The 26832-nt window shown below is 55.0% G+C and overlaps 1 protein-coding gene and 1 long non-coding RNA gene across 3 annotated transcripts; one reads left to right on the top strand and one right to left on the bottom strand.

The window, feature by feature from the left end:
- Positions 1-1415: 1415 nt before the first annotated feature.
- On the bottom strand, positions 1416-22950 carry SLC41A1 (solute carrier family 41 member 1). 2 transcript variants are annotated; one of them, XM_027611018.2, is made up of 11 exons: positions 22545-22950; positions 19783-20830; positions 12363-12470; positions 11170-11241; positions 10376-10520; positions 10104-10250; positions 9322-9469; positions 8390-8469; positions 7371-7505; positions 6879-7027; positions 1416-3923 (listed from the first exon to the last, which is right to left on the bottom strand). In XM_027611018.2, exons 2-11 carry the CDS (start codon positions 20155-20157, stop codon positions 3738-3740), a joined length of 1545 nt encoding a protein of 514 aa, XP_027466819.1. In that variant the 5' UTR covers positions 20158-20830; positions 22545-22950; the 3' UTR covers positions 1416-3737. The 2 variants fall into 2 exon arrangements, with proteins under 2 accessions (XP_027466819.1, XP_027466820.1); XM_027611019.2 differs by lacking the exon at positions 12363-12470.
- On the top strand, positions 15756-17867 carry LOC113932240. The gene is made up of 3 exons (XR_003522996.2): positions 15756-16073; positions 16215-16367; positions 16479-17867. It is a non-coding gene; the product is annotated as an uncharacterized LOC113932240 (long non-coding RNA).
- Positions 22951-26832: the final 3882 nt, after the last annotated feature.

Here is a 26832-nt window from a genome sequence, read left to right as displayed (position 1 = left end):
AAATCTTACTAACATATTGCTTCTTTGAAGAGTTAGTCCAAGAGCCCAGGCCTGTTATAAAACACTGATTTCTTAAATGTTCTCACCAGAAAAAACACAAACAAACAAAAGAGGGTAAATATGTAAAGTGATGGATGTGTTCATTAACTTGATGGGGGGGATCCTTTCACAACATATACATATATCAAATCATCAAGTTCTATTTTAAATACTTTACAAGTTTATTTGTCCATTATACCTCCATAAAGCTGAAAAAAAAAAAAAAAAAGGCTGCTGACTGAGATGAGTAATGCCCAGCATTTACTGTAGGCTGGTCGAGGCCTTCACACGTCCTGTGGCGGAAGTGTCCTGTGTGGGCAGGGGTTCCCGGCAGGGGCTTTGGAGTCAGACCTGGGGGCGCTGCACTAGGGCCCTGCTCTTCCATTTCTGACATCTCAGGAACACAGCTTTGTCACAAACCTGTGTCTCATGAGGCCACGTTGTCACCCACTGCCCTCCCAACTCCAGGCACATGGGACTCCCTGTGGTTCCCCAAAGCTCCAGGCTCCTTTCCCTGCTTAGCATATTGTTTCCTCTGCAAGATGCCTTCCTCTTCCCACTCTCTGCTAACTCCTATTCCCCTTGGCTTTTTCCCAGACTTCCCTGACCCTCAAGACTGGGTTAGGTGTCTTTCCCATCTGCCTGCTCCCCTAGCCACCCTCCGTGTACCCCTATGGTCATCATACTGACATTGCTTTGTCATTGACCGATCCCCTCACCCTTTAAATATGGACTAGTATCTCGGGGTTTGGTGGGTGCTAGGCACAGAGCTTGGTGCTTTATGTGCATTACCTCGCTGAAGTCTCCTAGCAATTGTAGGAAAGACGTATGAGTGCAGATAAGGAAAGCCAGGCTCAGAGAGGGTACAGGATTCCCTAACATCACACGAGGGCAAGCAGAAGATCTGGGATCTGAACCGCCCGTCTGACTCCAAACCTTTTGTAAGTCATTGTAAATTTCTAAGGGCTTACAGGGCTGAGCACAGTGAAGCATGTCCCTGTAAGTACTCGACAAATCAGAGCTGTTATAATTTTAACCCAGCCAGATGGTAAGCCTCTGCAGGGAAGGAATCTTACCCCACAGATGCTTGTGCCCCGCAGCATGGTACCCTGACCAAGGCGGGCTCAATGTGCGGAAGGCAAGGACACTGCACTGGCTTCTGGCCTATGTCCCAGAACACCACTCATTGTTTCTCAAGAAATGACTGATGTGTGTTGTTGTTGTTGTTGTTTTTATCACACATCTCTATTTAAGAGCTGTTTCCTTTTTGGTCATGCTCTGGCCCCGTTCCACTTCTGAGTGAGGAGGAGGTGGGACTCCAGAGGGGATGCAGAACCACTGCTTTCGGGTGAGACACACAGGAACCAGCAACCACCTAAATAAACGTCCTCTTTATTTTACCAAATATAATTTATCAGTTACGTTGACATTTGTCAATTCAGTTATAGTAACTATAAATAATTCTCTTAAGACACAGTTCTGTAACTTTTTAAGGATACAAGAGTAAACCAATGTTGCTCCTTGCAGCCAGGCCAAAAGTACATGCAGTCTGTGCAGTCGGGGAGAGGGGAAAGGAAATGAATCTTCCGTGAAAGTCTACTTCATTTTCTCTCCCTCTCACCCCGTGGTCCTCCCTCTGCTCACACACTCGGGGCTTGGGGCACGCCCACCTTCCTGTTTTTTCAGCAACGGAGGAGGCTCCAGGTCTCCAGGGGAACACAAGGGGGCACAGCCTCAGAGGCAGGGGCGCTGGTTTCGGTGCCTGTACAAGAGTGTGTGTGTGCAGATGTGTTTGCAGGTAGAGGGCAAGCTGGAAGAGGGCCTGAGGGAAGAGCAGAAACAAGCCTGGGCTGGTGTTAATGAACTCTGCCAGCCCCAGCCCCAACTACATAGCCTCTACCATTCCTTCCAATTCGAAGGCTCCAGAAGGTGGTGTGGGTGGAGTCTCTGGAGGTCCCAGCCAAGGTCTCAGGATGAGGCGTGGGGCTGGGAGGAGCAAGGGTCCCTGCCTAGCCTGCCCCTGGAGATGGGCCCTTTCCACTACAGAGAGGAGGGTCAATGGGGAGGCCGTGCGTGGAGAGGCTAGGAAAAAACCTGCATCTGAACACTCAGATTGGCACACATGCGAGTGTGGACAGATTTCTGATCTGGTCAGAGCAATGGGGGGGGGGGGGGTGCTGGATGCAGAGGCTCCAGTGTTCCCTGAAGCTTGCACTGGGCAGAGAAGAGCACAGCAGCTGGAGACGTCCAGCCTACTGGGTCTGAACCCTCTTTCGGCTGGCCGGTGGGGAGAGATGGAGGGAAGAAAAGGTGAGGAAGGGTAGTTCAGGGAAGTGAGCTGCTGGTGGAGCGACGGGGCTGGGGGCTCTCGCTGGGGTCGGCACCGCACAGAGGTGAGATTCAGAGGCAGAACCTGGCCTGATAACAGACCGCAAACACTTTTAGCCAGGCAACTTTCTCCGTCGGGTCGGAAGGGGCGCAAGACCTTTGTATCTGGAGAATGAGCTGAACTGAGAGCTGTTTCCCTGGCCACTGGCACAGTACCTACCACGCGGTGGGCACCCAGTCACTATTGCTCAGTGTAAGCTTCAGACCGTGCCTGCACAAGAGCTCCTCTTGGGGAGGTGGTGTATTTGTTGAATGGGTGAATGAGGGCAGAAGCCAAGAGAGAGGAAACCTGCCCTCCACAGCGCGGCGGCAGGAATGATCTCAGGAAGTGACGGAGACTAAAGTGGCCACATAAAATGTCCTTGGTGGCAGTGAAACAGCCCTGGTTGCCCTCTGTCTCCCAACCATCCTCCACGTACTCGCTCGCTGTCCCTAGTCTCGGAACCCAACCTGGCAAGCTCTGGGAAAGGTGGTGTTGAGAGGCAATGAGACACGAAGATTGAACAGAGATAAACAATCGGTCCTCTGGGCCCAGGGAGGATGTAGATCTTGTTAAACCTGTTGGTGGACATGGGTCAACAGAGACCAGGCTCCTGCTCATTTCTTCCCAGATGTGACGATCAATGGGAAAAAGATCAAAAGGAGGGGCTGGCGGTGTTTATCAGGCAATTGGGTAAGGGATGTGTATACACTTTGAATGGTTAGTCCCCCTCACTCTTTTTGGGACGAAGGGCCGAAGATAGGGCTAGAGTTACAAGGGGCCAGAAGCAGCTATCTTTTTACTAGTGCTTTGAAGTTGGTCCATTTTTAGAAAAAAGTGTGTGTGTTTTAGGGGGATGGGGGAGGGGAATGATACTCATCTCTCTGTTCAATCAAAAAGAAAAAAAAAAGAGAGAGAGAGAGAGAGAGGAAACCAAAACAAACCCAAAAAACCAGAGCCCACTCACAAAGGGTTTCTCATTAGGGCCATGACTGAGTTTGCTAAAGCTAAACCAAACGTCCGCAGATCCTAGATGGAAACCCCTGCCCCAATCCCCCTCACCTGGAGGCACCCACCATGAAATTGCACTTGGTGATTGTCTCAAAGAATCTACTTGTACTGCTTATCTCAGTCCATCTGTCCTGTCGGGAGTTCTTGCTATACAAACTTGGCTCAATGTATAAAAATTCCCATTGAAAATAATGAGAATTCGGTATCAAAGTGAAGTCGTAGAAAGAGGTGGGAGTGTGGAGTGGGGTGGGGGAAGGAGAACAAAAGAAAAAATTCGAACAAAAGTGCAGGGGGTAGGGGGAAAGGTTGAGTGACCAGGCTAGTCCCCGACATCTGTGTCTCGGTCCCCAATGAGCCAGAGGACATGGAAGCTGAGTGCTAGGAGCCCAGTGCCAAGCAGGTCCCCCAGAGCGGTCAAGTACGGGATGGAGAAGTTGTCCGGGTCCAGGCCCCGGCCCCACATCCAGTGCACCATCCAGTCTGCGATGTACAGGAGAATCAGCACCTGCGGAGACAGGAGGGCCCGGCCTATAGCCTTCCCTCTCTCCAGGGGGAGCCAGAGGCCACAGGATAGAGCACATTCATCGTATCCCTGGGGAATATGCTGCGATGGTTCATCTTGCCACCCCAGCCACCGCTTTATGTTCCTCTACTGCACAGTCACCGCCTGCAGCAGACCATCAGCGTCCCATGAGCCCTTTGCGGGGCATGATGCTGCTACTCCCCAGGACCTCCCCCATCAGCATCACATTCTGCTCCCAAATTGACCAAACGGGGGACTACTTCATCTAAGTCCTACTTATTGCAGCAATTCAGCCCTCTTGCCTCTAATTCTGGGTCATCCTATTCTTGGGTCACTCCAGTGCCTGCCGTGTGGGCCTCTCCGGGAGCCTGGCAGGGGGCTGGGGCCTGGAGCTTGCTTTTCACACAAGGGTTTCTCCTCGGAGCAGAGCGGAATAAGGACAGTGTTTGAGGCTGCTGCCGGCACAGTTGTCTGAGTAACAGTCGATTATCCCAAGCTAGCTTCCTCCTGACCCTTTCCATTCTGCTGTTGTGGGCTCAAACAATGCAAGTCTAGTTTAACATGAGCCCTAGCAAAATAGAATTACGAGTAAGTCAGCCGAGTAGAAAGCAGAGAGTACATATCAACGCAAAAGACGTTTTGGATTATCTGCTGCTTTATCTGTGCCCTTGCTTCCCTTCCATGTCTACAGATCAAGAATGATCCCGATTAGCCCTTTGCTAGTGGGCACAGGACCAGTGGCATCAACAACAGCTGGAAGTGCGTTAGAAATGCAGAATCTCGGGGCGCCTGGGTGGATCGGTCGGTTGGACCTCTGCCTTCGGCTCAGGTCATGATCCTGGAGTCCCGAGATCGAGCCCCGTGTTGGGCTCCCTGCTGGATGGGGAGTCTGCTTCTCCCTCTCCCTCTGCGCCTCCCCAGCTCATGCTCACCCTCTCAAATAAATGAATGAAATTGTTAAAAAAAAAAAAGAAAAAAAGGAAATGCAGAACCTCAAGTCCTGCTCTTGATCTCCCAAATCAGAATCTGCACTTTAGCAAGACTCACATACACTTTGAAGTTGGCAAAGCACTTGATCTGGAATACCAGGGGAGAGTGGGCAGGCCTGCATCTTCTCTACGCTCAGCACCATTCCTGACATGTGGGCTCCCTAAATGACCGCATCTGCGTGAGAATGAAATGCTTTCTACCGGTAAATCTCCAACACAGTCATTTGGGAGGGAGGTTTTACTCTTGACTGTGCTTTGCAAAAACTGTGGTATGTAAATTCTGCCTGAAGAGGCTCAGATGCAGGAAATGGAGACCTTGGGGGAACCTGAAGCCAGAACCGATACCTAATTTTAGGCCAGCTTGGTGGTTCTCCTGTCTTCTCCCCGAGGCCGCCAGAGGCTCTGGTTCCAGCACCCTTCATGCTGCCCCTGCCTTGCACGCAGCTGCCTGGTGCTCCCAAGGCCTGCCCCCGGCTCTGCATGAGGGCCAGCCCCCCATCGCTTTGCACCCTTTCCAGCAGCTGCAGCAGAGTCCCATATAAAGAGTGTGGCCCGGACGACTTTGGGCCATGCTCCAGGAAGAGCATGGCAGCAGCCCTCCCCTCACTGCAGCCTCGTCCCAAGGACACATGGCTGAGCCGGAGGGAGCAAAGCGATCAGGAAGAACCTCTCCAGGGCACTCAGTGCCCTGCCCTGGTCCGCCACAGGTCTAGGGAAGACCGCAGAGGTGAGAGTGGGAGCCCAGGGCTAAGCCCCAGCCGCAGGCCCCCGGCATCTCCGCCCCCGCTTTCCCCACCGAGGGCACTTAACTCCTCCGTGCTGGGCAGTGCGGCAGCAGGGCAAGAGCATGTGGCTGGTTCTCGGCCCAGCCCTCCCCAAGATGTCCCAACACACAGGCTTTTTAAGGTTTTAAGGTGAGAGGCTGGAGGACGAGCGGTCACCCAGAAGGCACTGGTTAAATGAAATTATGTACATCTACAGGGTAGAAGAACGCAACCATAACGAATCAGGGTGCTCTTCTCTTTATGTATTGACATGGAATGATCTCGAAGATAAACTGTGCTGTGAAAACACAGGGTGTGGACAGTGCGTGGAGTATGCTACATGCATGTTAAAAAAAAGGAAAACAAGAAGAATTATACGTTTGCTTGAATAAATATAGAAGAGGCTTGAAAGATATACAGGACATGGACTACGTGGACGGCCGGGAGGGAAGACGCTGGCTGGCAGAACGAGGGCGGGAAAGAAGAGCTTTCACTGTGAACCTTTAAAAAAGTTTTGAACGATGGGACTGTCATTACCACTCAAAAGTCAAGTCTATGGCAATTGACAATGTCTGACAGGGCGAGTGTGGCTCCACGGGGAGCGCGGGAGGAGGGCTGGTGGGCAGGGGACAGTGCTGTGTCTTGACCGTGGTGCTGGATGGACGGATCGACACGGGACAGAACTGCACAGAATTACATACACACGCACACGCACACGGGTGTGTGTAAAACCGGTGTAATCGGAGTCAGCCCCGTGGATAGTTCCGACGCTGACTGGTTGGTTTTGTGACTGTACTGAGTTATGGGAGATGTTACCGGTGGGGGAAACCGGCTGAAGAGTACATGGGGCCTCTGTGTACATAAATTATGCAACTTCTTGTGAATGTATAATTCTTTCAAAATAAGAAGATGAAGGTACCCCAGGCCCACCTGCCCAGCACCCTACAACCACCACCTGCCTACAAACCACCACGTTGGGGCCATGCCTCTCAATTGGCAAATGTATCCCGGAGGCTCAGAGAAGTAAAGCAACTGGGCCAGAGTCACACAGCATGTTGGCGATTCTGCCGGAACCACGGCCTGTTCTCCGGGGCCCCTGTCCTGTGTCTCTGGGCCACCCAGTCCCAGAACGAGAGGCGGCAGAGGGTGCGGCGGGCCCTCCCCGCGCTCCTGCCCGCCCGTACCTGGAGCAGTGCGGCTGTCATGTAGAAGATGATGAAGACGAACGTGAGCGTGGTGTGCCCGCCCTGCATACAGCTGATGGTGTAGAGGAACACCAGGTGTCCCGGAACCACAAGTAGGAAGAGGACTCGGGCCGAGCGAGAATTCACATCTGGGACCAGGGGAGAGAGCGGGGGGCGGCGGGGGGGGGGGAGTGAGGAGGAGGAGCCCTGGCCCCAGAAGGCCTTTCAGGCCGGAGGTGCCCCGCTACACCCCAGGATGGCAGGTGGCTGATGGTCTCTACCGCTCCCCCCCAAGGTCCCCAGCCCCCATGGCGCCCGCGGAAAGGACAGTCTTCCTGCCTGGGATCTGTTCTCCAGAGAGCTGGTGAGGCCCAGCAGAGAGGGCGAAGCTGCCCAGCCAGGGCCCACATGTTTCGGAGGGGAGGTTCCCTCATTGTTGGCCCCCTCCCTCCGGGGCTGGAACGGACCAGGAGGCCGGGACTCTGTCATTACCAGGACTGAAGAAGGTGGTACAAGGACTGGGGCAGCGGCGAGGGGCTTGCTCAGAGTTCTCCCCTGGCATCCCATTCATGTGCAGGAAGGTGGAGATGCGGCTGGCCTGCACTGCCACCAGATTGCCCCCGACACCTGCAGAGAGACAGAAGCGCTGAGGCGGGGGCAGAGTGAGGCGTGGGGAGGGCATGACACATTCACCAGTGCCCAGGAGGAGAGTGAGACGCCAAGAAGGAAGACAAAGACACCCCCCCACCCCCGTTCCGGGAAGTCTTCCAGGTTGCTTCTATCCTCCCCTCTGCGGAGACGTTGGCCAACCCACGTGCCCCTAGGGTGCTGAGAGTTCAGGAAGGGGCACGGGCAGATCTGCACACTTAGGCAGCCTGTGCACGTGCAGCCCCACACAGCCGGGGCGACAAGGCCGTGCCCTGCCCAGCCCCTCTCCACAGCTCTGAGCAGACCCAGGCTCCTGTGCTGGTTCTAGGAACCAAGATCAAGTGTCGGGTTTGAGCTCTGGCCTCTGGTGCCTCTCCTAGGAACGGTGCTTGTTGTTGTTTACCCTCCCACCCCCGGCCTCTTCCCTGCTCTTCTCAGCCTTGCCTTGAGCTCTGAGAGGCTGGGCATCACCCACGCTCCGTTGCTGGCTGCTTCTCATTGGGTTTCAACAGGAGCCAGCAGGACACACTCAGAGAGGGTGGAAGGAGAGAGAGCTCAGGTATTTTTTTTCCTTATCCCTCTCTTTTTGGCAGTGGCTTGCCCCTGTCGGGGGCAGAGGAGTGTTCTCTCTAGGCTCCTCTAACATTATTTTCTCCTCTTGACCCTGGAGGACAAGGGCTTCTGGTTGTTGCTAATCTCTGGGTCCATCCCCGGCTCCCCGCTCTGTGAGCAGCCCCCTTGATAGAGTCCTGAACGGTCTGAGCCGGATGCTCTTGCTGCCGGAGTCCTGACTGATACAAAGGCCCCACGTCCTTTCCTCCTGCCCCTCTCCTTTCCCCCGGCAGCTGATGCCAAGACCTCACCATTAATCACAGGCGTGAAGACAGCCATCCCTGCGAAGTTGGGGTCTGAGACAGTCTTGTCCAAAATGAGGCCTCCCACACTACACAGGCAAAGACAAAGTGACACAAAGATCACCGACAGGTTGTATTTCAGTTCCGGGGATGACAGGCCCATCTGGCCTTGGGGAGCAAGGGGCTCCCAGGGCTCCCTTGTCTCCTAGTCCTTGCCTCCTTTGCCAGAACCAGTTGCTGTTTATAATATTGAGACTTGGCACAGCGCCCCCCAGAGCAAGCTGGTGGCACGGGGTCAGGCCCCTGCCTCCTGTACCTGCCCACCCCCGCCCCCCCCAGGTTGGCTAGAGGAGCCCAGGGTGAGCAGCCCACGAGGACCGCTGTTCTGCCCACTCAGTTTTTATTTCCCCTTGTGGTAACAGCACCGGCCTCTTCCCCAGGAACTACCTCTCTCAAACTCAGTCACTATGGTTCAGGTGACATTGCTCCAAGGATGGCTAGGCCCCAGCCCCGTCCAATCAGAGCATCACTTCCCTGAGGCCACAGTGAGTCAGGGATAGCCCTGTGAATGGATGAGAGCCAGTGAAATTCTCTGGTGGGACTCTGTGGAACTGTGAACTTCTTCCCACTGGAGTTAGTATGAACCTGGAGCCACAGGCCATCATAGGGAAAGGCAGAGCCAAAGAGAGATACAGAACATCGCAGCCCTGATGCCCCTGAATCCAGCTCTGCCATTTTCGTGCCCTAAGCCAGTGCACTCTGCTTTTTAAGGAAACCCACGTCAGATGGTTTCTGTCACATGTGACAGAAGGACATGGAGCCGATACACTCTGGAAGGCATTTCTAGGCTCTGTACCACATTTCCTGTCTCCAGGGCTCAACAGGGAGGCTGTGGCGGGGTGAGAAGGGGGTGAGGGTGTGTCCCAAAAGCCCAAGCCTACCTGCTGATGGCCATGGCAATGATGACAGGCTCCCAGCCCGAGTACAACACCTCCCTTGTGGCTGGGCTCCGTCGGGCCAGCACCACCCAGACAGGCAACAGGGCCACGAAGAAGGCACACACCAGGGGGTAGATGTATTGCCAGTCATCTGACGGAGGCAGAGGCGAGAGGAAGGTGAGCGCTGCGGCGCCCGGCTCCGGCCTCCCCTGGCTCGGCCCCAGCCACGGCGCTGGTAGATCAGCAGGAACCCCACACCAGGTGCCTGGATCATCCATCCTCCCTGCAAGCCCAGGAGAGGGGGGGCGGGCAGCCTTGTCCTTTGTGTAGATGAGGACACCAAGCTGAGAGCTTCCCAGGCCTGGGGCTAATCAGGGGCAAGAGACCAGCTTCTAATGTTCCTTGCTTGGAGCCCCAGAAATCCCTGTCTCCCCCACTCCCCCACCCATGCTGCAAGCAGATTCCAGGCTTCAGCTCCTCTCCTTCAGCCTTTCACCTTTACTCCTCCAAGGCAAGTAGGAGTCCACAGGACCAGGCAGGAATATATTTCTCAGATACTTTCCCCTGTGCCCCTGCTGCCTTGCGTGACTTTGAGCCAAGCTCGGGGCATGGGGCGGGGGGGGGGGGGGGGGGGGGGGGAGGGGGGAGTTAGTACAAAACTGCGCTCCAACCACACGGTTAAGAACATAGGGGAAATCCTTACACCTTTGCAAACCCACTGCTGTCTCTCCCAAATCCCACCCGGGGGTCCACCCTGGTCACACCCTCAGTGGCCTCAGCCTCACCCCGCTCCAGGTAGAGTCCCCAGCTGATGCCTGAGAGCAGTGCCAAGGTGATGAGGTCACCCAGGCTGGCGGCAATGGGCGTGGCCACGTTGTCTGGGTTGATGCCAATCTTTCGAGAGCCAATGATGACTCCAATCATGATCATACCTGGGGAGGAAGGGGAGGGGCCAGGTGGTGCGAGAAGAGATAAAAGGGGTATCAACGAACAAAAGGAGATTGCAGGTGCCAGGCCCGGCCCTCCCTCCTCCCCCGCCCCTCTCTCCCTTCCTTACCCAACACCAGGGAGGCAATGAAGGCCGTGGCCACGCTGCCGGCACAGAGCAGGAAGGCGTGCGGGATACTGAAGTGGCCATCAGGGATCCAGCCAAAGACAACGGCTGCGATGGATGCCAGGAAGCCCACGACTGTGGCCTGCACCTGAGGCGGGAGTGGTTAACTCAAGAGAGCCAGGGGCAGCAGGGTTCCTAGCGCGGGTGGCCCGAGCGCTGGGCCGGCCCTCTTCCTGGCTCTGTGCAGCCCCAGGAGGCAGGCTGCGCTGGACTGTGCAGTCCCCCCAGGCTGGAATGATGTCTTTATTTATTTAGTTTCACACCAGACACTGGTCCTGGGCAGCACACCCCGCAGGAGCCCAGGACACGTTACTGGCTGAAGGAGCCAGTCATCCCCTCTGGGGACTGGGGTGAGAATCAGCAGAGCCTGAGCCTTCAGTCAGGAGACAAGGCCTGGGACTCGAGGGGGAAGACTCCCAGTCTGGAACCCGTGTCGCCTCACATGGGGATGGGACAACGGTGGACGAGGACAATCCTGCACTCCCGAGTCCGATTTGTGGGCACTCGAGCCCAGTGGACCCCCGCAAGCCGAGAACTGACATGGGACCTGCTGGGGCCCTCCCCGTCTTGGCCGCTTGCCTGGGAAACTTGGTTACCTCCTAGAGCTGCTTCAGGAGAGGCCAGCTCAGCAGGATGCTGGCGCCTCACTCACAAGCTGGCTGGGGCTGAACTCAGCCTTTCAGATTCCTGACTAAGGGGGAAGCTTAGCCCACCCTCTCTAGTCTCTGCTTTCTTACCTGGATGAGGGCCATGTTCCCAGTGATCATCCGCCAGAGCTCCTTGGGTGTGTCCATGTGCCCAATGTTGGCCTGGGAGAAGGAGGGGAGGCGGGGGCTGGAGCTCCAGGCTGGGAAAGGCCTGTGGCTCCATCTGTTAGGACCCTGCCTGGATCAGGAGGCAGTGAATGGGGTCTAAGACGCTGGGACCGGAACATAACCGGAACATAACCCCCAGGGAAAGTGAAGCAGCATCACGGGGGCCGGAAGAAGGAAGGAGCTAAAGAGCCTGAGCTCCTGCAGCTGGGCGGGGGCAGAAAGGGGGCTCCCAAGCCAGCCCCCTCTCTTCTCCTCAGGACAACTGCTGAGCAGAGGCAAATTCCATCCTGTGTGCCGGAAATGCGGAAGCCCATTTCCACATGGGTCAGAGGGACCCGATCACTGGCTCTGAAGCCAGCTTGCCATTCTAGGGCAGGAAAGGTCAGCTGCTGGTGTGGGACTGAGGCTGCAAAAGGGTTTGGGAAGAATGAGGTGGCATGGGAGTAGGCCGGAAGTCAGGCAGGGTGGGCAGGCTGGACAGGCTGCCACTCCCTCTGCTGCCGTCTCTAGACTTGTAGCCACACGGGCCATAGGGATGGCTCCCCTGGCCTCCTGAGTTTTATTGCTTCCCACCTCCCACCCCATGGCCCTATATCCGGTTCAGTCTCTGGGCCATCATGGCTGATCTACGGGGCTGTGGGCAGGGAGAGTGATAAGCAGCCCTCTCGCTGTCTATTCCCTTAGTGAAGAGTAAGCTGCCATGAGGGAAGGGGGAGGGGATGGATGGGGGTTGGGAAGGCCTGGCTCTGCTCCTGCCCAGCTGCGGAGTAGGGCTGGAGATCAGAGGCGGCCCCCGTCTGTGCAGGTGGAGGGACCAGCATGATGCTTGCCTGTCAAAGCTGCACAAACAGTCACGAGGCGGGTTGCGGAGCAGGGGGTGAGGCAACGGTCCAGGGACGGCTGGGACATCCAGAAACCGAGCCTGGGAACCACTCTGGGCAGGGAGCCCCTGTCCAGGAGCAGGACACCCAGGCTGGGATTTCCCTACACCTTCCCACCCCAGCCCTACACTCCAGGCCTGGGCGCTTGGGAAAGGCCTGCAGTGATCTCTCAGTCCGGCTCTGTGCTGCCCCAAGTCTTCTGTGTGTCCCATGCTTCCCCGCCAGGACACTCACTGCAGTGGACAGCCTCGATGCCAGGGTCATTTCCAGGTTCCCCTTAAGCCCCAGCAGCGCAGGCACCAGGATGAAGACCTCTGTCACCTTCTGGAAGACTTCCCAGTGCTACAAGGTGAAAACAGAACCCAGGAATTTCAGTGCCCCAAACGGCTGGCATCAGGTTGAACAGAGAGTCTGGGATCAGAGGCTTGAGGAGGAAGTGCAATCAGCAGGGTGTGAGCACGCCAGCCGCCTTTTCTCCAAGAACCCTGGACCCAAACCAAGACCATGGTGCTCCAACAACACAGCCCCCCCTTCCTGCCACCCAGAAACGGGGAGACATGGAGGGGCTCATCCAGGCAGGAGACCTCAGCCTGGCTTCACTCCCCCGCCCGCTTTCTGGAGGTGAGGGACAGGAGGTGAGGGCCCACACGGCTGTCACCCCAGGCTGGCTTACACGCCAGAACTCCTTTGTGATCCCCCCTCAAATAGCAAACCCCAACCTCTCTGCCTTCAGTCCAGTTTCTCCGTGGCCTCAACCTTGGGTGGTGTTGTCTCAGCTGTTGAGAGCTGGGCTCCATGGGGCTGGGGCTGAGGAGATTAGTTTGTTTGGTTTCTGTGTCCAAGGGCTTTGGGCCTCAGCCACAGCAACTCTCCTCCTCAACAGGCTCTGAATTAACACTGGGGCCCCCAAACCTCTGCGTGCTGGTTCGCAAGAGGCTTTTTATGTCTCCTCTGCAGTCCCTCACCCCACATACCTCCCCCAAGCTCTCAGGAGAGGCGAGGGGGATCTATACTCACTGCAGGATATGTTCCCTGCAGGAAGAGCACTGGACTAGGAGTCAGGAGACATGGGTTCTAGTCCCGGGCCTGTCAGGCTTGGCTCTCCTACCAGCTCCTTCAGCCAAGAGCTGTTCGGTGCCGACTGCCTGCTAGGCTGCTTATAAGCACTCTACGTTGTACAGTTCCTCATTTCGACCGATCAACAGTCCACTCAGATGGGGGCTATTTTTAATCCCCATTTTGTGAATGAGGAAAATGAGTTTCAGAAGGCACTATGCTTGTTTGTGCTAAGGGGGAAAAAACCAAGGAGCCAGGATTGGCTATGTGAAAGCTACTTTAATTGCAAGTGAAATTGAAGACTGGCAAAAAAAGCCTGGGTTTGCGTCTCCCTGCCCGGTGCTGACTGCCACATGGGTTCCTTTATTTGTTCTTTATTTGTTTTAGGAATGGTCTGGAGAGGGAGGAGGGGGCAGGCGGCCAGGCGGGCGTATGGAGGTTGACCAGAGGGTCATGGTCAGGAGGCAGAGCGCTGTAGGTGTGAGGACACCGGACCGAGAGCCTTGGGTCTCCTACAGAGACCACAGGGATGGGCCTCATGCTACCTCCCCAGCGTCGGCCCACACGGACCTGCCTGGGGACCCCAGACACACTACGGGGGGCCTCAAGCTCCCGACTGTAAAATGTACAATTCAGGGGCCACGTCGGAGGGTCTCTAAAGGCAGTTCCGGCACTGATATTCCATAGTTAAGAAGGACGGCTGCAAATCAAACCCGCAGTGAGATTTATCACCTTATGCCCACCAGGATGGCTACTGCGGAGATACCCCAGAAAGCAACGAGTGTCGGCAAAGGGTGTGGAGACACCCGAACCCTTGTGCACTGTTGGTGGGGCCATGGAATGCTCCACTGCCTAGGGAAAACGGTGGGGAGGGTCCCCCCAAAACTAAAAATAGAACTACCACATGAGCCAGTAATCTCACTGCTGGGTATATATCCCAAAGAAGCGAAAGCAGAGTCTTGAAGAGATATTTGCTCACCCACGTTCCTAGCAGCATTATTCACAATGGCCGAGAAGTATAAGCAACCGAGGTGTCCACTGATGGATGAATGGACACACGAAAGGTGTATATGTCCAGTGGAACAGTACTCGGCCCTCACAAGGAAGGACATTCTGACCTGTGCTACAACATGGATAAACCTTAAGGACATTATACTAAAGTGAAAGAAGCCAGTCACAAGAAGACAAATACTGTATGATTTCACTTATATAAGGTATCTAAAGTAGTCCAGTTCATAGAAATAAAAAGTAGAATGGTCGGTTGCCAGGGGCTGGAAAGGGATTTCGTGCTTAGGGTTTGTTTTGCAAGATGAAAAGTTTCAGAAATGTTGCACAACAATGTAATATACTTAACACTACTGAACTGTACATTTAAAAATGGGTAAGGTGATAAATTTTGTTATATGTTTTTTTAACATAATAATAATAATAATAATGATAATAGCAGCAGTAGTAATACAAGATGAGCAAGGAGTATCAGAGGGGGCCAGGGCTAGGGCCCGAGACCTGGGGAGGCTGGACACCAGGAGGGCCTGTAAGGTAAGGATTTCTCTTTTCCTGTCAGAAAAAGAGAAATGCGTTTTGTTTGTGTGCGCGTGTGGTGGGGAGAAGACCGTACCAGGACTCTGGGGGAAGGGCGCATCTCCTTAGGGCTAGAGCACACGCTTACCTGAGCTCCTGGTCTGGCCCCTCACAGGCGGAGAGCGCAGGGCTCTCTTTAGGGGAGCCCCTCTCTAAGACTACGGATGGGAAAGAGTCCCCCCTGCCCTGCCTCCCTCTTTCCTAGCAAGTTGCTGAGCTTAGAGGTACCCGCAGGAAGAGGCAGGCCCTCGCAAACGCTGGAAGGATGCGAACCCCTTGTCACTCTTGAGGTGCCCCGAGAGCAGGCGGCCCCAGCGAGCCCCATCCAGCCTGGAGGAACTCGGGCACTTTTCCTCTCGGACACGGCTGGTGCCTACCACTGGGGTTCCAGTTCCCTGCAGGCCCAGCCATATGGGGCTGTGCCTCATCCTTTCTCCCCTAAACTGGACAAACAGCTCCAAGGAGGGGAAGACTTCCCCTTAGCTCCCCTCCCCTCATGAGGGTGGCTGACTGGGGGCTTTCAAAGCTTCTCTCAGAGCACAGCCTCATATCCCCTCCTCACTGCAGACCATCTGCCCCTCCCTTGGCTCAGCGTAGGTAATGTATATGAGCTCCCGGAGTCAAGGAGCCTGGAAAGAGGTATGTTAAGTGTATGCATGGAATACCGTCTAAATTGTTTGTAAGGAACACTGTTTGTCTTTGTGATTATTTAAGAAAAAGAATGTAGGAAGCGCAGCTAAGCCCCTCTCAGCCCTCCCAGGGCCCTCTGCCTCCCAGCACACTCGTTAGCAGGACCGAGAAGGTATAGGGTTTCAGAGGTGATGAGCTGAGAGACAGGCAAGGGGAGCAAGCCGCCACAGTACCAGCCCCTGTGCAGAAGTCTTTCCAGCCCACACAGAATTCAGCCTGGGATCTCACACCACCTGACCAGCAGCCCAGCAACGCCCTGAGCTGGCACGTGGCTCAGAGTAGCCAATTCCTAACACACATACTTTCTTCACCCACAGAACCTTCTCAAAGAGGCAGCTCAGGCGGTCTCTCTTTCTTCCTTTGGCCTAATTCAGGCCCATCCTGTTCATCTTGGCTGGGAGTGCCCGCCTGCTCCTGAAGTCAGACCTGTCAGCCAAGCCTGCACCCACGCCTTCCTGCTCTGCTGGGGATAAAAAAGGGAAGCAGTGCCCCACTCGGCAGGGGGAGGGCGTCCACAGACAGCACTGCTTTTCAGAAATGCAGCTCCTCTCCCCTGTCTTTCTCCGTCCTTGACAGGGGCTGCGGTTGGGGGCTCACTGGGCTCTGCTATCCCGGGAGGTGAGAAATGAGACTGCTCCCCCCACACCCCAAAGTAATCCTGATTCAAAGCGATCACCCTAAATCTCGTACCTCAGCGGCCTAGCCGGTACCTCTCCCCCGTCCTTCCCTATTGCCTCTTCCATCCCTTACCTCCTCCAGCCTCACAGACTGACTCCCGCCCGCTTTCAAGTATTCTGCCCTGAGCTCCCTTCCCCACCACACCTCCCCGCCTCCAGACGGTAGAAGCAGGGAGGAAAGTCACAGCCAGGAAAAGTTGGAATCAAGACATTAAGAAGACGAAAATCCCTATAGGTAAGCTCTGAGCCCCAGGTTGTGGGAGGACCCCAGAAGCTGGGCTGCAGTTGAGCTTTCGGGGTGAGGACTGAGTCTGATCACCTGTCTGAGCCTTTCCCCCCTCTGCAGGCGTCCGAGGTGTCGGGCCTCAGGGCAGCGCCTGGGTATTCAGGGCTGTACGAAGTGTGAGAAAGGAAGTGGTCAAGGACAGGATCCGAGAGTCCCGCCCAGGAGCACCAGCAGCCCTGGGAGCAGGCCAGCCGGGGAGGATGCCTCTTTCCCCTCCCCCACACTTTCATCTTGGTAGGCTCTTCCATATACACAGCAGGGCGGAGAAGCCGGAGGAGGAGGTATTTGGGTGAGGGGGTTGTCTCCTTTCCTTGGGATCCTCAGCAAGTGAGTAGTGAGTTAAAATAATACCTGTCTTAACACAGTTGGGAATTCCAGGGAAGGTTGGTCCACCACCTCCTGTCTCCCCTATCCCTCAAAAGGCCGACAGCAAAGGGGAGTGACTTCGGGGGCAGGCGGGCCCTCCCAGCCAGCATGCAATGGCCTAGGACCAGACTTGGGGGGGCGGGGCCCAGAGCACCTGTGGCAGATCCCCATCCAACCATATTCAACCCCCTCCAGTCCCAACATGGGGCCCAATCCTGCTTGCCTTCCTAAATATCACGGCAACTCGCAGCCACGGTGGGATTTCGGAGCAGGTGGCTGGCCCTTTATCCTTTTCCTACTTTTGGCCAGTACAGCAGCCCCTTATCTCACTGCCGAGGCTGGCTGCGTGCGTTGACTGGGTGAGAGGGCAGATAAGAGGCAACAGAAATGACCTTCCAGAAAGAGACTGAGTCTTCTGCAGTAGTAGGGAAAGATGGGGGGGGCGGGCCCTGGACCAAGGAGACATCCGCACCAACTCAGACTTCTGTTCATTTGCTCTGAGACGCTGGGGACACCCTATAGCCATCTCCTCCAGATGGCCCCAGTCTTTTAGGCACTCCCAGATTCTGTCCCACCGAAGGCCCGCTTAGCTTATGGAGGGAGGATGCAAGTGTGAAGCCCTAGAAATCATCCTGCTCTTCCTGAATCTGAGACTGTCAGCCACCCCTCCCCCGGCCCCCCGACCTTTGCTTCCCCGGATGTGGACTCAGAATCTCCCCGCAGTCCCATGGCCTGGTCTTTCTGCACCCTCCTCCTACCCTGGTATCTCTGTAGCCATCTGCAGGGCCTGCTTCAGCCCAGCTGTGGCAGGAAGGTTGGGGGAGGGGGACAAGGACAAACCAGCCATTGTCACCCACATCCGTGGACCCTAGCTCTGGGGTGAGTCTAAGTGCCACACAGAGGGCAATTGCTGGCCCTCTGTGGGCATGCTGGGCAGGCTCCAAAGGTCCCTACCAATGTCTCAGGCTCAGGGGTGCGGGGTGGGGGTGGGGCAAGATGTCAGAAGCCTCTTCCAGCTCTGGAATTCTCCGAGTATGGGGGGAAAGGGGTGGGGGTGGGGGACTGCTAAGGACCTTTGTTCTTGTCCACTTTAGAGTATAACTCCAATTGTTCTGGATTCTGATCCACCCTGTTCTTCAAGGGAAGACACAGAGAGAGCAGACTCCTGCCGAAGTCTTTAACCAACTGGTGAACCATGGACATGGTGTAGGCCATAGAGGTTAACGGCACGGGCTCTGAGTCAAGATGACCAGGGACAAGTTACCTAATCCCTCTAAGCCAAAGGCTTCCTATCGACAAAATGGAGAGGATTATGGTTTCCACCTCATGGGCCCACCTCCAGAAGGGCCCAACAAATGCTGTTTATTATTACTGTTATTAGTATCCAGAAAATAAAACAACTGGAACCTGGCTCTCTACCTCTTTGTAAGTACCAAACCAGAACCCCAGAACTCTTAAGAATGAGAATCAAGGCCACCGGGAAGAGATGGAAGAGTCTTACTTCTCCTCCTGTCACTAGGCCCCCTCACGGCCCTCAGAGGTGAAGCAGCCACTAGGGGGAGGAGTCCAAAGCCTACCTTCCCAGCTCCAGGCTGGCTTCCCAACCTCCATGAGGAACAACCCAGAAGACAGTAGGGTAGGGGAGAGGGAAGGCAGTGCAAGGCGCTCTGGCATGACATAAACACCATCCTCATTAGCAAGCAAGCTTCTCCTAAGGGCTCAAGTCAAAGTGGTCCAGGTGGACACCGCTGACGGAACCACCTACAACTGACCACCCTCAGTTCCCTGGGACACTGGCATAGTAACCTCCATCCCACCAGCAGGCCTCTCTGCATCACCGCATGCGTCCTTTGTAGAACTGGCTTGGCACTGGGGAGGGGATGCTGAGTTCCATGTCCTCCTGGGAGATTCCATGGTTAGGGACAAACTGCGAGGTCCCCAGGGCCAAGGCCAGATCTCCTCTGGTCTTTGTATTTCTCCAAGTACCTAGGACAGAGCTCAGCACACAGCAGGACTTTGATACCTGCTAATGATTTACTTCGATAAACCTAGCGCCTCCGGTCTAACTCCACTGGGCTTGTCTTCCTGCACTTCAAAAAACTTTTCCCAAGAAACAAGACTGGGACCTCTTGGACCTGAAGGTTCTGGGTGAGTCCTAACGTGCAGTAGGTTACATAGCATATCCCTGGCTCTCAGCTTCCAGGTCCTGCCAATTCCCATCCTTAACTCTACCCAGTAGCCTCGCAAAGAGCCCTCTTTGCCCAGCGCAGGTTCATGAAAGACAGGTAAGAAGCCAAGAGGAGAAAGAGTTCTGCCCAGGCCTGGTTACATTCTGTCCCCATTTACACCCCATAGTCAGCACTTCCAGGTCTTGCCATGCCAACCCCCCACCCCACTTCCTGCCCAAATCATGCATCAGATGGCAGGTGCCCACCCCTGTTCCCCAAGGAGATCGTGCCAAGGTTCCAAGCAGATAAGCAACAGAGAATGCTTTTAAGAACCTTCCCACTTAATTTGAGACCCTCTTGGCAGCCGAACAAATTCCTGCCCAGCAGGGGAATGGAGGGGAGACTTGAAACTGAGCTTTCTATTGTGGGTATCCTTCAAACCCCAAGTGAAGGGAAAATAAAGCATAAAGAGGAGTCCCATCTAAGTGTCTCCCCTACAGAGCTGGGCTCAGGAGGAACGCCCAGGAGGGATGGCAGGCAACAACCTCATTCCATCTCTCCTCCTCCAAGCCTGAGCTCTGGAACAGATTCTGCTTCTGTTAAGCAATGCTGCCCTGACCACCTCCTCAGGGCTACTGGGCTTCCTTGAGGCTTCCATAGAAAGTAACTAGACCGAGAAGAAGTCGAGGACGTGATCCAAAGGGAAACGGTTCTAAGAAGCAGCAGCTGCTTCTCACAGGGAGGTGGAGAGAAAGCTCCAAGAGTCGGTTTCGCGGGAGGAAAAGGTAGCCCCGGGCTCATGGTCAAGAGCGGCCCTCCCCAGGTCCTACCTGCACGATGTCCAGCACCATGCCAGCAGCCACAGTCCCAAAGCCTGCCAGGAGGAAGGGGAACAGCACTTGCAGCCCAATGGAAAAGGAGGTCTCCTTGAGCGGGGAGGGCGGTGCGGGCCCCCGGTCCGTGCTGACGTCATCACTTTCATTGCTCTGACTCCCGTTCTCCAGCAGGGCGTCCTCCTCCCGGACCCCCTTGGCGTTGGCCCGGGACTCAATCACCACCACCTCCACCCCGGCCCCATCAGGCCCCAGGAACTCTGAGGTCCCGGCCAAGGGCTCTCGCCCGGGGCCATCTGAAGAGCAGGGCGAGGGAGTAGGGCCAGTCCCGTTGAGCTGGTGGGCGTCCTTCGGCTCTGGCTTAGAGGACATGACGGGAAGGGAGGAGGGGAAGGGGAACTTTCCTTTCTCTCTCCCTCTCTTTTTTTCTTCTTGCTTTCTCTCTCTCCCTCTCTAAGTCGGGAAAGCACTTAGTCTTGGGGTGAACCCAGGCTTGGGCGCCGCGGGACCTCTTCCCACGGCTCTCCGCCCCTACCAGGTGCGGCAAACGCTGGTCCCCCGACAGGCAGCCCCATCAAGCACGAAAGCCGCGAGCTGGAGGGAAGCTAGAGACTCCCCACCAGACTCCGCGGCCAGCCACTAGGCGAGCAGAGGCCTGACTCCGGCCGGCCAGCTCGGGGCCGGGGGGAAACGTATCTGGCCTCTTAATATTCTTTGGTTCTGAGCAGCAGGGTCCTCAGAGCAGGGGGCATCCAGAGTAGAAGTGCCCAGCCAAGTCCGTGGCGCCCTCTGAGGTGGCCCTTCTTTCATGAAAAGTAGCTTGAGTTCAAATCCTGCGGAAGGCAGCCTCGGCCTAGGGCTGCTGCTCCGGCCTGTGCCCCCGGCTGGGCTCCTTCAGCTTCCCACAGCTCCTCCGGCTGCGCTCGTCCCGGCGCACTGTCTGACGTCCTTCCCCTTTCCTCCAGAGATCTCCTTCCTTCCTGGGAAGACCTTGTCCTGCCCCAAATCCCTGGTCCTTCAAGTCACGGGAATCTGTGTGGAACACCTGATGTGGAAGGAAGAAGACAAAAAAGAGAATGTTATGACATGGCCAAGGACAGCTCATACCGGCACAACTTTCCCACAAGGCAGGCATAAAGGGTTTGCTCGTTTCCTCCTTCTTTTCACCACAACTGCCCATTCCTGCCCTGTGACCTCTGGAGGCCCACCAGGCGCGACCCCTGCCGTCCTGCCGCCCGGCAGCTCACCGCCCCATGGGGATCACCACGGTAGTCAACAGCCACGAGATGGGGCCAGCCTGGGGAGTGGGACCACGTGGCGCAGGAGACCTTGACGTTGTCTTCTCAGTGACCAGGGGTGGACACGGATGTCCTGGGGGAGATCCCTTCTTGAACGCTCATGAAAAACCCCGGGTTATTTAAGTGTGGTCTCCCAGTGAGGTCAGTTACAAATTCAGTCGCAAGCTCCCTGCCACACAGCACTCATACTCCACTGCAGAAAGTGATTGTTTATAGTCACAAGACAGCTGGGCAAGACAAATAAACAGGGAGAATCTGATCATTAAATGAAAGTCTCCAGACCCCCAAATGCCCTAGCCCCCGAGAGGGGGAAAAAAAAACAAACCAAAACAAAACTAGAAGGACTCCCTGGGCCATGGGGCAAGGCTGCCAGACCAAGGCCAAGAGCCAGAGGCCTACCCACTCCTGCCCTTGAGAGTCAGCAGTGTTACAAAAAGCTCAGACGCTGACTGGGATCCAGGCTTCTGTCTCTACTTCTCTCCCCCTGCTCTTGGCCCTGTGGGTTTGTCAGATAGGACAAGAGAGTTATCTCAGTTTGAAGGAGAAGAAGGTAAAACTATTGGTTATTATGAGAACATTTCAGTTCCCTAGGTTCGCCCTGTTCCCCAGGGTTACTGAGAGTTGGATATAGTGGAATTCTAAAAAACAAAAACAAACAACAAAAGCAGCAACTAAAAAAAAAAACTAAAACAAAGCAAAGCAAAATAAAAAGCAGCATAAGCCAAAATGCACTTGCTCCCAAATGCAAGCCTCTAGCAGCAAGGGCCCCGCTTTTCTTGTTTAAGGAATCCCCAGGCCGTGATCCCACTCTATCCCATTTCACCAAAACAGTTCGTACAAGGAAAAATAAATTCAAAGCGAATTTCCCTAGGTAGGATGACCAAGGACTTAAGTATTCTAGACACACACAATTAGTCAACTCCAGTTTGGGAAAGGGTGATTCAAAGTCCAGTAACTGACCCATGGGAATTGTTTTCTCTTTCTATGGGCTCAAGTCACACATCCAGATTCCCTTTTCCAATCTCCTTAAACACAGTCCCATGGTTCCCTCAAAGACCCTCACTAGAGATCCAGAAATTGCCCTCAGGGCAGGAGAGAGTCCACTGCTCCTACGCCAGCAGTGTGTGCTAGAACTTGACCCTCCCTCCTCCTCCTGTCTTCCTGGCAGGCTACCTAAACTGAAGGGGGGCTCCCAGGAAGAGAAGCCAGTCCCTCACCCCACTCCTTCCACTAAAGAGACTTCGGACGGGCCTAAGGCCCTCGGATGAAAGGAGCAAAAGTGAACCAGGATGCCCTGAGGAGGGAACAAAAAAGACCCGTTTTAGAATCTGCAAACCCAGGGAGGGGGAGAAGTAACTGGGTGGCCGCCCCCGCCTCTCCCGCATTCAGACTCAGCAAATGCGCTGCGCGCCAGGGCTCCCGCCCTCCGCCACCCACCGCCCCAGACCCACCAGGACTGACCTGCCTCTCGCTTGGGAGGAAGGGGGGCGCCTGGCGAGTGGCAGCAGGGACCCGTGGTCTCGGGGGGTGCAGGGTTCCCCCTCTTCTCATCACTCCTCCTCGGCAGTCCTCCTCGGCCCCCGGCGTGCCCCCCTCCCCCGCACCCCCGGCCAAGGCGAGCGTCCAGCCGCGACCCCCGGCTCGCTACATTTCGCCTCTGCGTTACAGCGAGGCCGCCGGTCCGCTTCCACGAGGGGTAGGTGGCCGGGGAGGGCAGGATATACCGCCTCGGGCCCGGGCGGGGGGGGACCCGGACGGGGGGACCGCGGGGCTGAACTCACTCGCCCCCAATCGCTTCTTGCCCGCGGACTCGGGCCCGACTGGTTGGCTGCTAGTGCTAAACGTGATCTGGGGCAGACTGGGTGGCACCCCCCCCCATCAAAAATAGGTTCGGGATGGACAACGGCAGCGACCAATCGGAGGCCGGGCAGGGGGCGGGCTCAGCCTCGGCGCGGCCCCTTTCCTTCGCTTTGTGCCCGGGAGGCGGGGCGCCGGCGAAACGCGGTGCGAGGAGTGACGGGAGCTGCGGGCCGGCGGCCGGTGCCGCGAGCTCGCGGGTCCCCTCGCCCGGCGGCCGGCGACCCGAGGTTCCCGCTGCCCGGCGCTCGCGGCGCAGGGCAACCTCCTCCGGGGCCGCCCCGCCGGGAGCCCCCCTACGCCCTTCCAAGGCGTGTGCGCCTGTGCGCGTTTCCTCGCGCATCTTGAGTGTTTTCTCCAGCCTGTGGCCTTCGGGAAGACCGGGAAGCGTCGGTGCGGAGCCAGCCGGCTCTGACCCCGCGGGCTCAAGCAGCCATCCCCGTGCTCCTTTCCGCGCTCGGCACCCGGAGAGAACCGTCCCCACCTCGTTCTTGGACACAGCCCCTCTCTTGTTGGCTCGGCACCTCGCGCTGCCTCCGGATCCCGCGTTCCTCTAAGCAAATGGCTCAGCCCTGACGGAACCGGCCTTAATAACGTCCCAGTTTTGGAAGGGGTGGGGATGGGCGGGCGGGAGGGAAAAGAGGTCAGACTCGCGCCTGGGGTCCCACGGGCACCACCTGAGGGAGGTGCCGGGGGCGAGGGGAGCGTGGCTTCCTCTGACCCACTGATCTTGGTGGCAGCACAGGGGAGAGAAGTCTCCATCCCGGGCTAAACGAAATCCAACTTTCCCTGACGCACCTTGTGGCATCAAAGAGGGGTGTTCCCATCTCGCCTTTGCCACTTCCTCCCTGGGGTATCTCCACCTCTCCAACGCAAACTCAGTACCAGCTCTCTTCGGGATGTTTTTGTGCAGGGGGTGTGACCTACCCCAGAAAGGAACTGCCACCCCCCAGGTTTTCCCCTCTTGTCAGTGGAACCTGTGACCAGTGGTTCCTTCCTGCCCTTTTCCACGGGAAAGGTGGCTCAGGGGTCATTCTAGGTGACTCCAGACCACTGGATGGGTTTGGGAGCAGAGATGGGCCTGGAGAGAGGAGAACATAGTACTGTTGGCTGTCCTTTCCTCTCTCAGACACACAAGAACACACACGCAGCAACCTGAGCAGGTCATTCCTTTGGACGGGGGGACAAACATGAGCAACCTGGCCCCCCACCTCCCACTCTAGTACTTAGGATTATTTCAGTTTAGCTGCTAGGACATTTGCATCAAGGGCCTGCAGTGTCACAGGATCTCTATAGGAAATGTTAGTGTATTAGAACTCCAATTTTGGGGGCGCCTGGGTGGCTCACTAGGTTAAAAGTCTGCCTTCAGCTCAGGTCATGATCCCAGGGTCCTGGGATAGAGCCCCTCGAAGGCTCCCTGCTCAGTGGGGACTTTTCTTCTCCCTGTCCCTCTGCCCCTCCCCCGCTCCTGCTCGCTTTCTCTCAAAAAAAAAAGAACCCCAATTTTGGCTTCAAACCCTGGGTCTCTTTGCCTGGAGACAAAAGTAGCTGCTAGACTAGGAAACAGTGGGCTCTATACAAAAGGATCCCTTTTTGAATAGGGGGTGTAGGATTAGGTGGGAAATTAAGGCTGATGTATCTGGGGACTTTTCAGTCAGGGGCTGGAGACAGTTCCCATCCTGTCCCGTTCAACAGCCTTCTCTGCTGCTTTAAATCGGTGCCACAGCTCAGCCGCCTATGCAAAATCTTGAGCTCCCCCTATTCCCTCCCCACTTTCCATTTTTTACCCACCTGAAAACAGTTCGCTTCTCCTGTGGGTTTTGTTGTTGTTTTTAATCAAAGTATACCAGACATGTGTGAAAATGCACAAAGCCTAAGTGTACAAGTCAACAAATTATGATAGTCAACATACCCATATAACTGCGACCCAAACCAAGAATTAAATCGTTACTGGAATCCCAGAAGCCCTCCTCACTTTCCTTCCCAGCCACTACCCCACCTTCTTTACCAAAGGTAACCTCTAACACCATAGAATAGTTTTGCCTGGTTTTGAACTTTATATAAATGGAACCATTTGTGTAGGTATTATTTTGTGTCTGGATGCCCTCAATATTATATTTGTGAAATTCATGCATAACACATTGTGGTAGCAGTGGCTCATTCATTTGCATTGCTTTACTGTATGGCATTAAATGAACATACTATAATTTATCTGTTATTTTGTGGGGGGTTTTTGTTTGTTTGTTTGTTTTTTAAGTAGGCTCCATGCTTGTGGAGCCCAGCGCCGGGCTTGAACTCACGACCCTGAGTTCAAGACCTGAGCTGAGATCAATAGTCAGATGCTTAACCGACTGAGCCACCGAGCTGCCCCTGTTATTCGGTTGTTGGACATTGGAGTTGTTTCCAGTTTGGAGTTATTATGAATAACGCTGCTGTAACTATTTTGTTCGTGTCCTTTGGTACATTTCTGTTCATATTTCTGTTGGATATATACCTAGGAACAGAATTACTAGGTCATGGAATAATCCTATGTTTAGTGTTAGTAAATGCTGCTAAATAATTTTTTCAACTGCTCATGTTAATTACACTCCTGCCAGCATGTCTTAGAGTTCCAATTACTTCACATTTTCGGCAACACTTTGTTTAGTCAATCTAAAAAGATTTAGGGCGCCTGGGTGGCTCAGTTGGTTAAGCGACTGCCTTCGGCTCAGGTCACGATCCTGGAGTTCCGGGATCGAGTCCCACATCGGGCTCCCTGCTCGGCAGGGAGTCCGCTTCTCCCTCTGACCCTCTTCCCTCTCGTGCTCTCTATCTCTCATTCTCTCTCTCTCAAATAAATAAATAAAATCTTTAAAAAAAAAAGATTTAAAAATTTTAGCCATTCAGGTGGGTATATAGTGGCATCTCATTGCAGTTTAAATTTACATTTCCCTGATAACCAATGAGGTTAATTAAGCACCTTTTCATATCCTTTGTCATTTGGATATCTGTTCAAGTGTTTTGTCCACTTTTTGGGGTCCGTTTTGTATTTGGCTTTCTGTCTTACGGCTTTGTAGGAGTCCTTTAAATATTTCAAATATGAGTCCTTTGTTGGTTTTAGGTATTGCAAGTATTTCTCTGAGTATATAAATACAGAAGACTTTGGTTTTGGGGTCTTCTGAAGCCCCGGGACCACTGGGACAAGACTGTGAGCTCTGGGTCCATTTTGATCACTCGTGTATTCTCAGTTCCTGGCCCTTAGTAGGACTCAGAAAATACATTGAATGAGTAATGGATGAGATAGATAAGACTCATCCAGGTAGTTTGCCGTGTGTTGTGCTGATCCCTAGGGTCAGGCATCGAGAGGGGCTGGAGGGAGCAGATTTCCTTCCAGCCCAGCCAGCTGTGACCTTGGGAAGGGGAAGACACCCAGCCCTTCCCTACTGAAAGAGCAGAAATAGCTACAATCTGTGAAGAGAGAAGCACGGATGCAGGGAGCAGAGGTCACAGATGAAAAGACAGGAACTAGCAGCAGGTAGCAAGCCAGCCAGATGCTTTAGAAGGAGGGACTCAGCTGGGGGTGGACGCTCAGAGACTCTCAAGGAGACGGTGAGCATCACAGCAGACAAGAATCTCCAAAGTTCACATGGGCCTCCTACTGCCTCAGGACGTGCCCACTCCTAAAGCTTGTTAGCCGAGAGAGCTCTCCTACACTTAGACACATTTTTCCCTCTCTGAAGGCGCTGCCTTGAGACTTTGGTTGCCAGGTCTCGTTCCCACCTCCACAAGGGGAACTCTTTTTTTCAGATCTGGGCTTCCTCGTCGTCTGTAATGTCCATCCTGAAGATGGAAGATGATTACGTCATTGCTAGTCCCTTCTCCAGGAAGTCTTTCCCCAGGCCTGTGGCATTCT

Source organism: Zalophus californianus, chromosome 10, assembly GCF_009762305.2.
Source record: "Zalophus californianus isolate mZalCal1 chromosome 10, mZalCal1.pri.v2, whole genome shotgun sequence".
Classification (NCBI taxonomy): Eukaryota; Metazoa; Chordata; class Mammalia; order Carnivora; family Otariidae; genus Zalophus; species Zalophus californianus.
The sequence above is the reverse complement of the archived record's forward strand: the minus strand, read 5'-3'. Positions and strand labels throughout refer to the sequence as shown.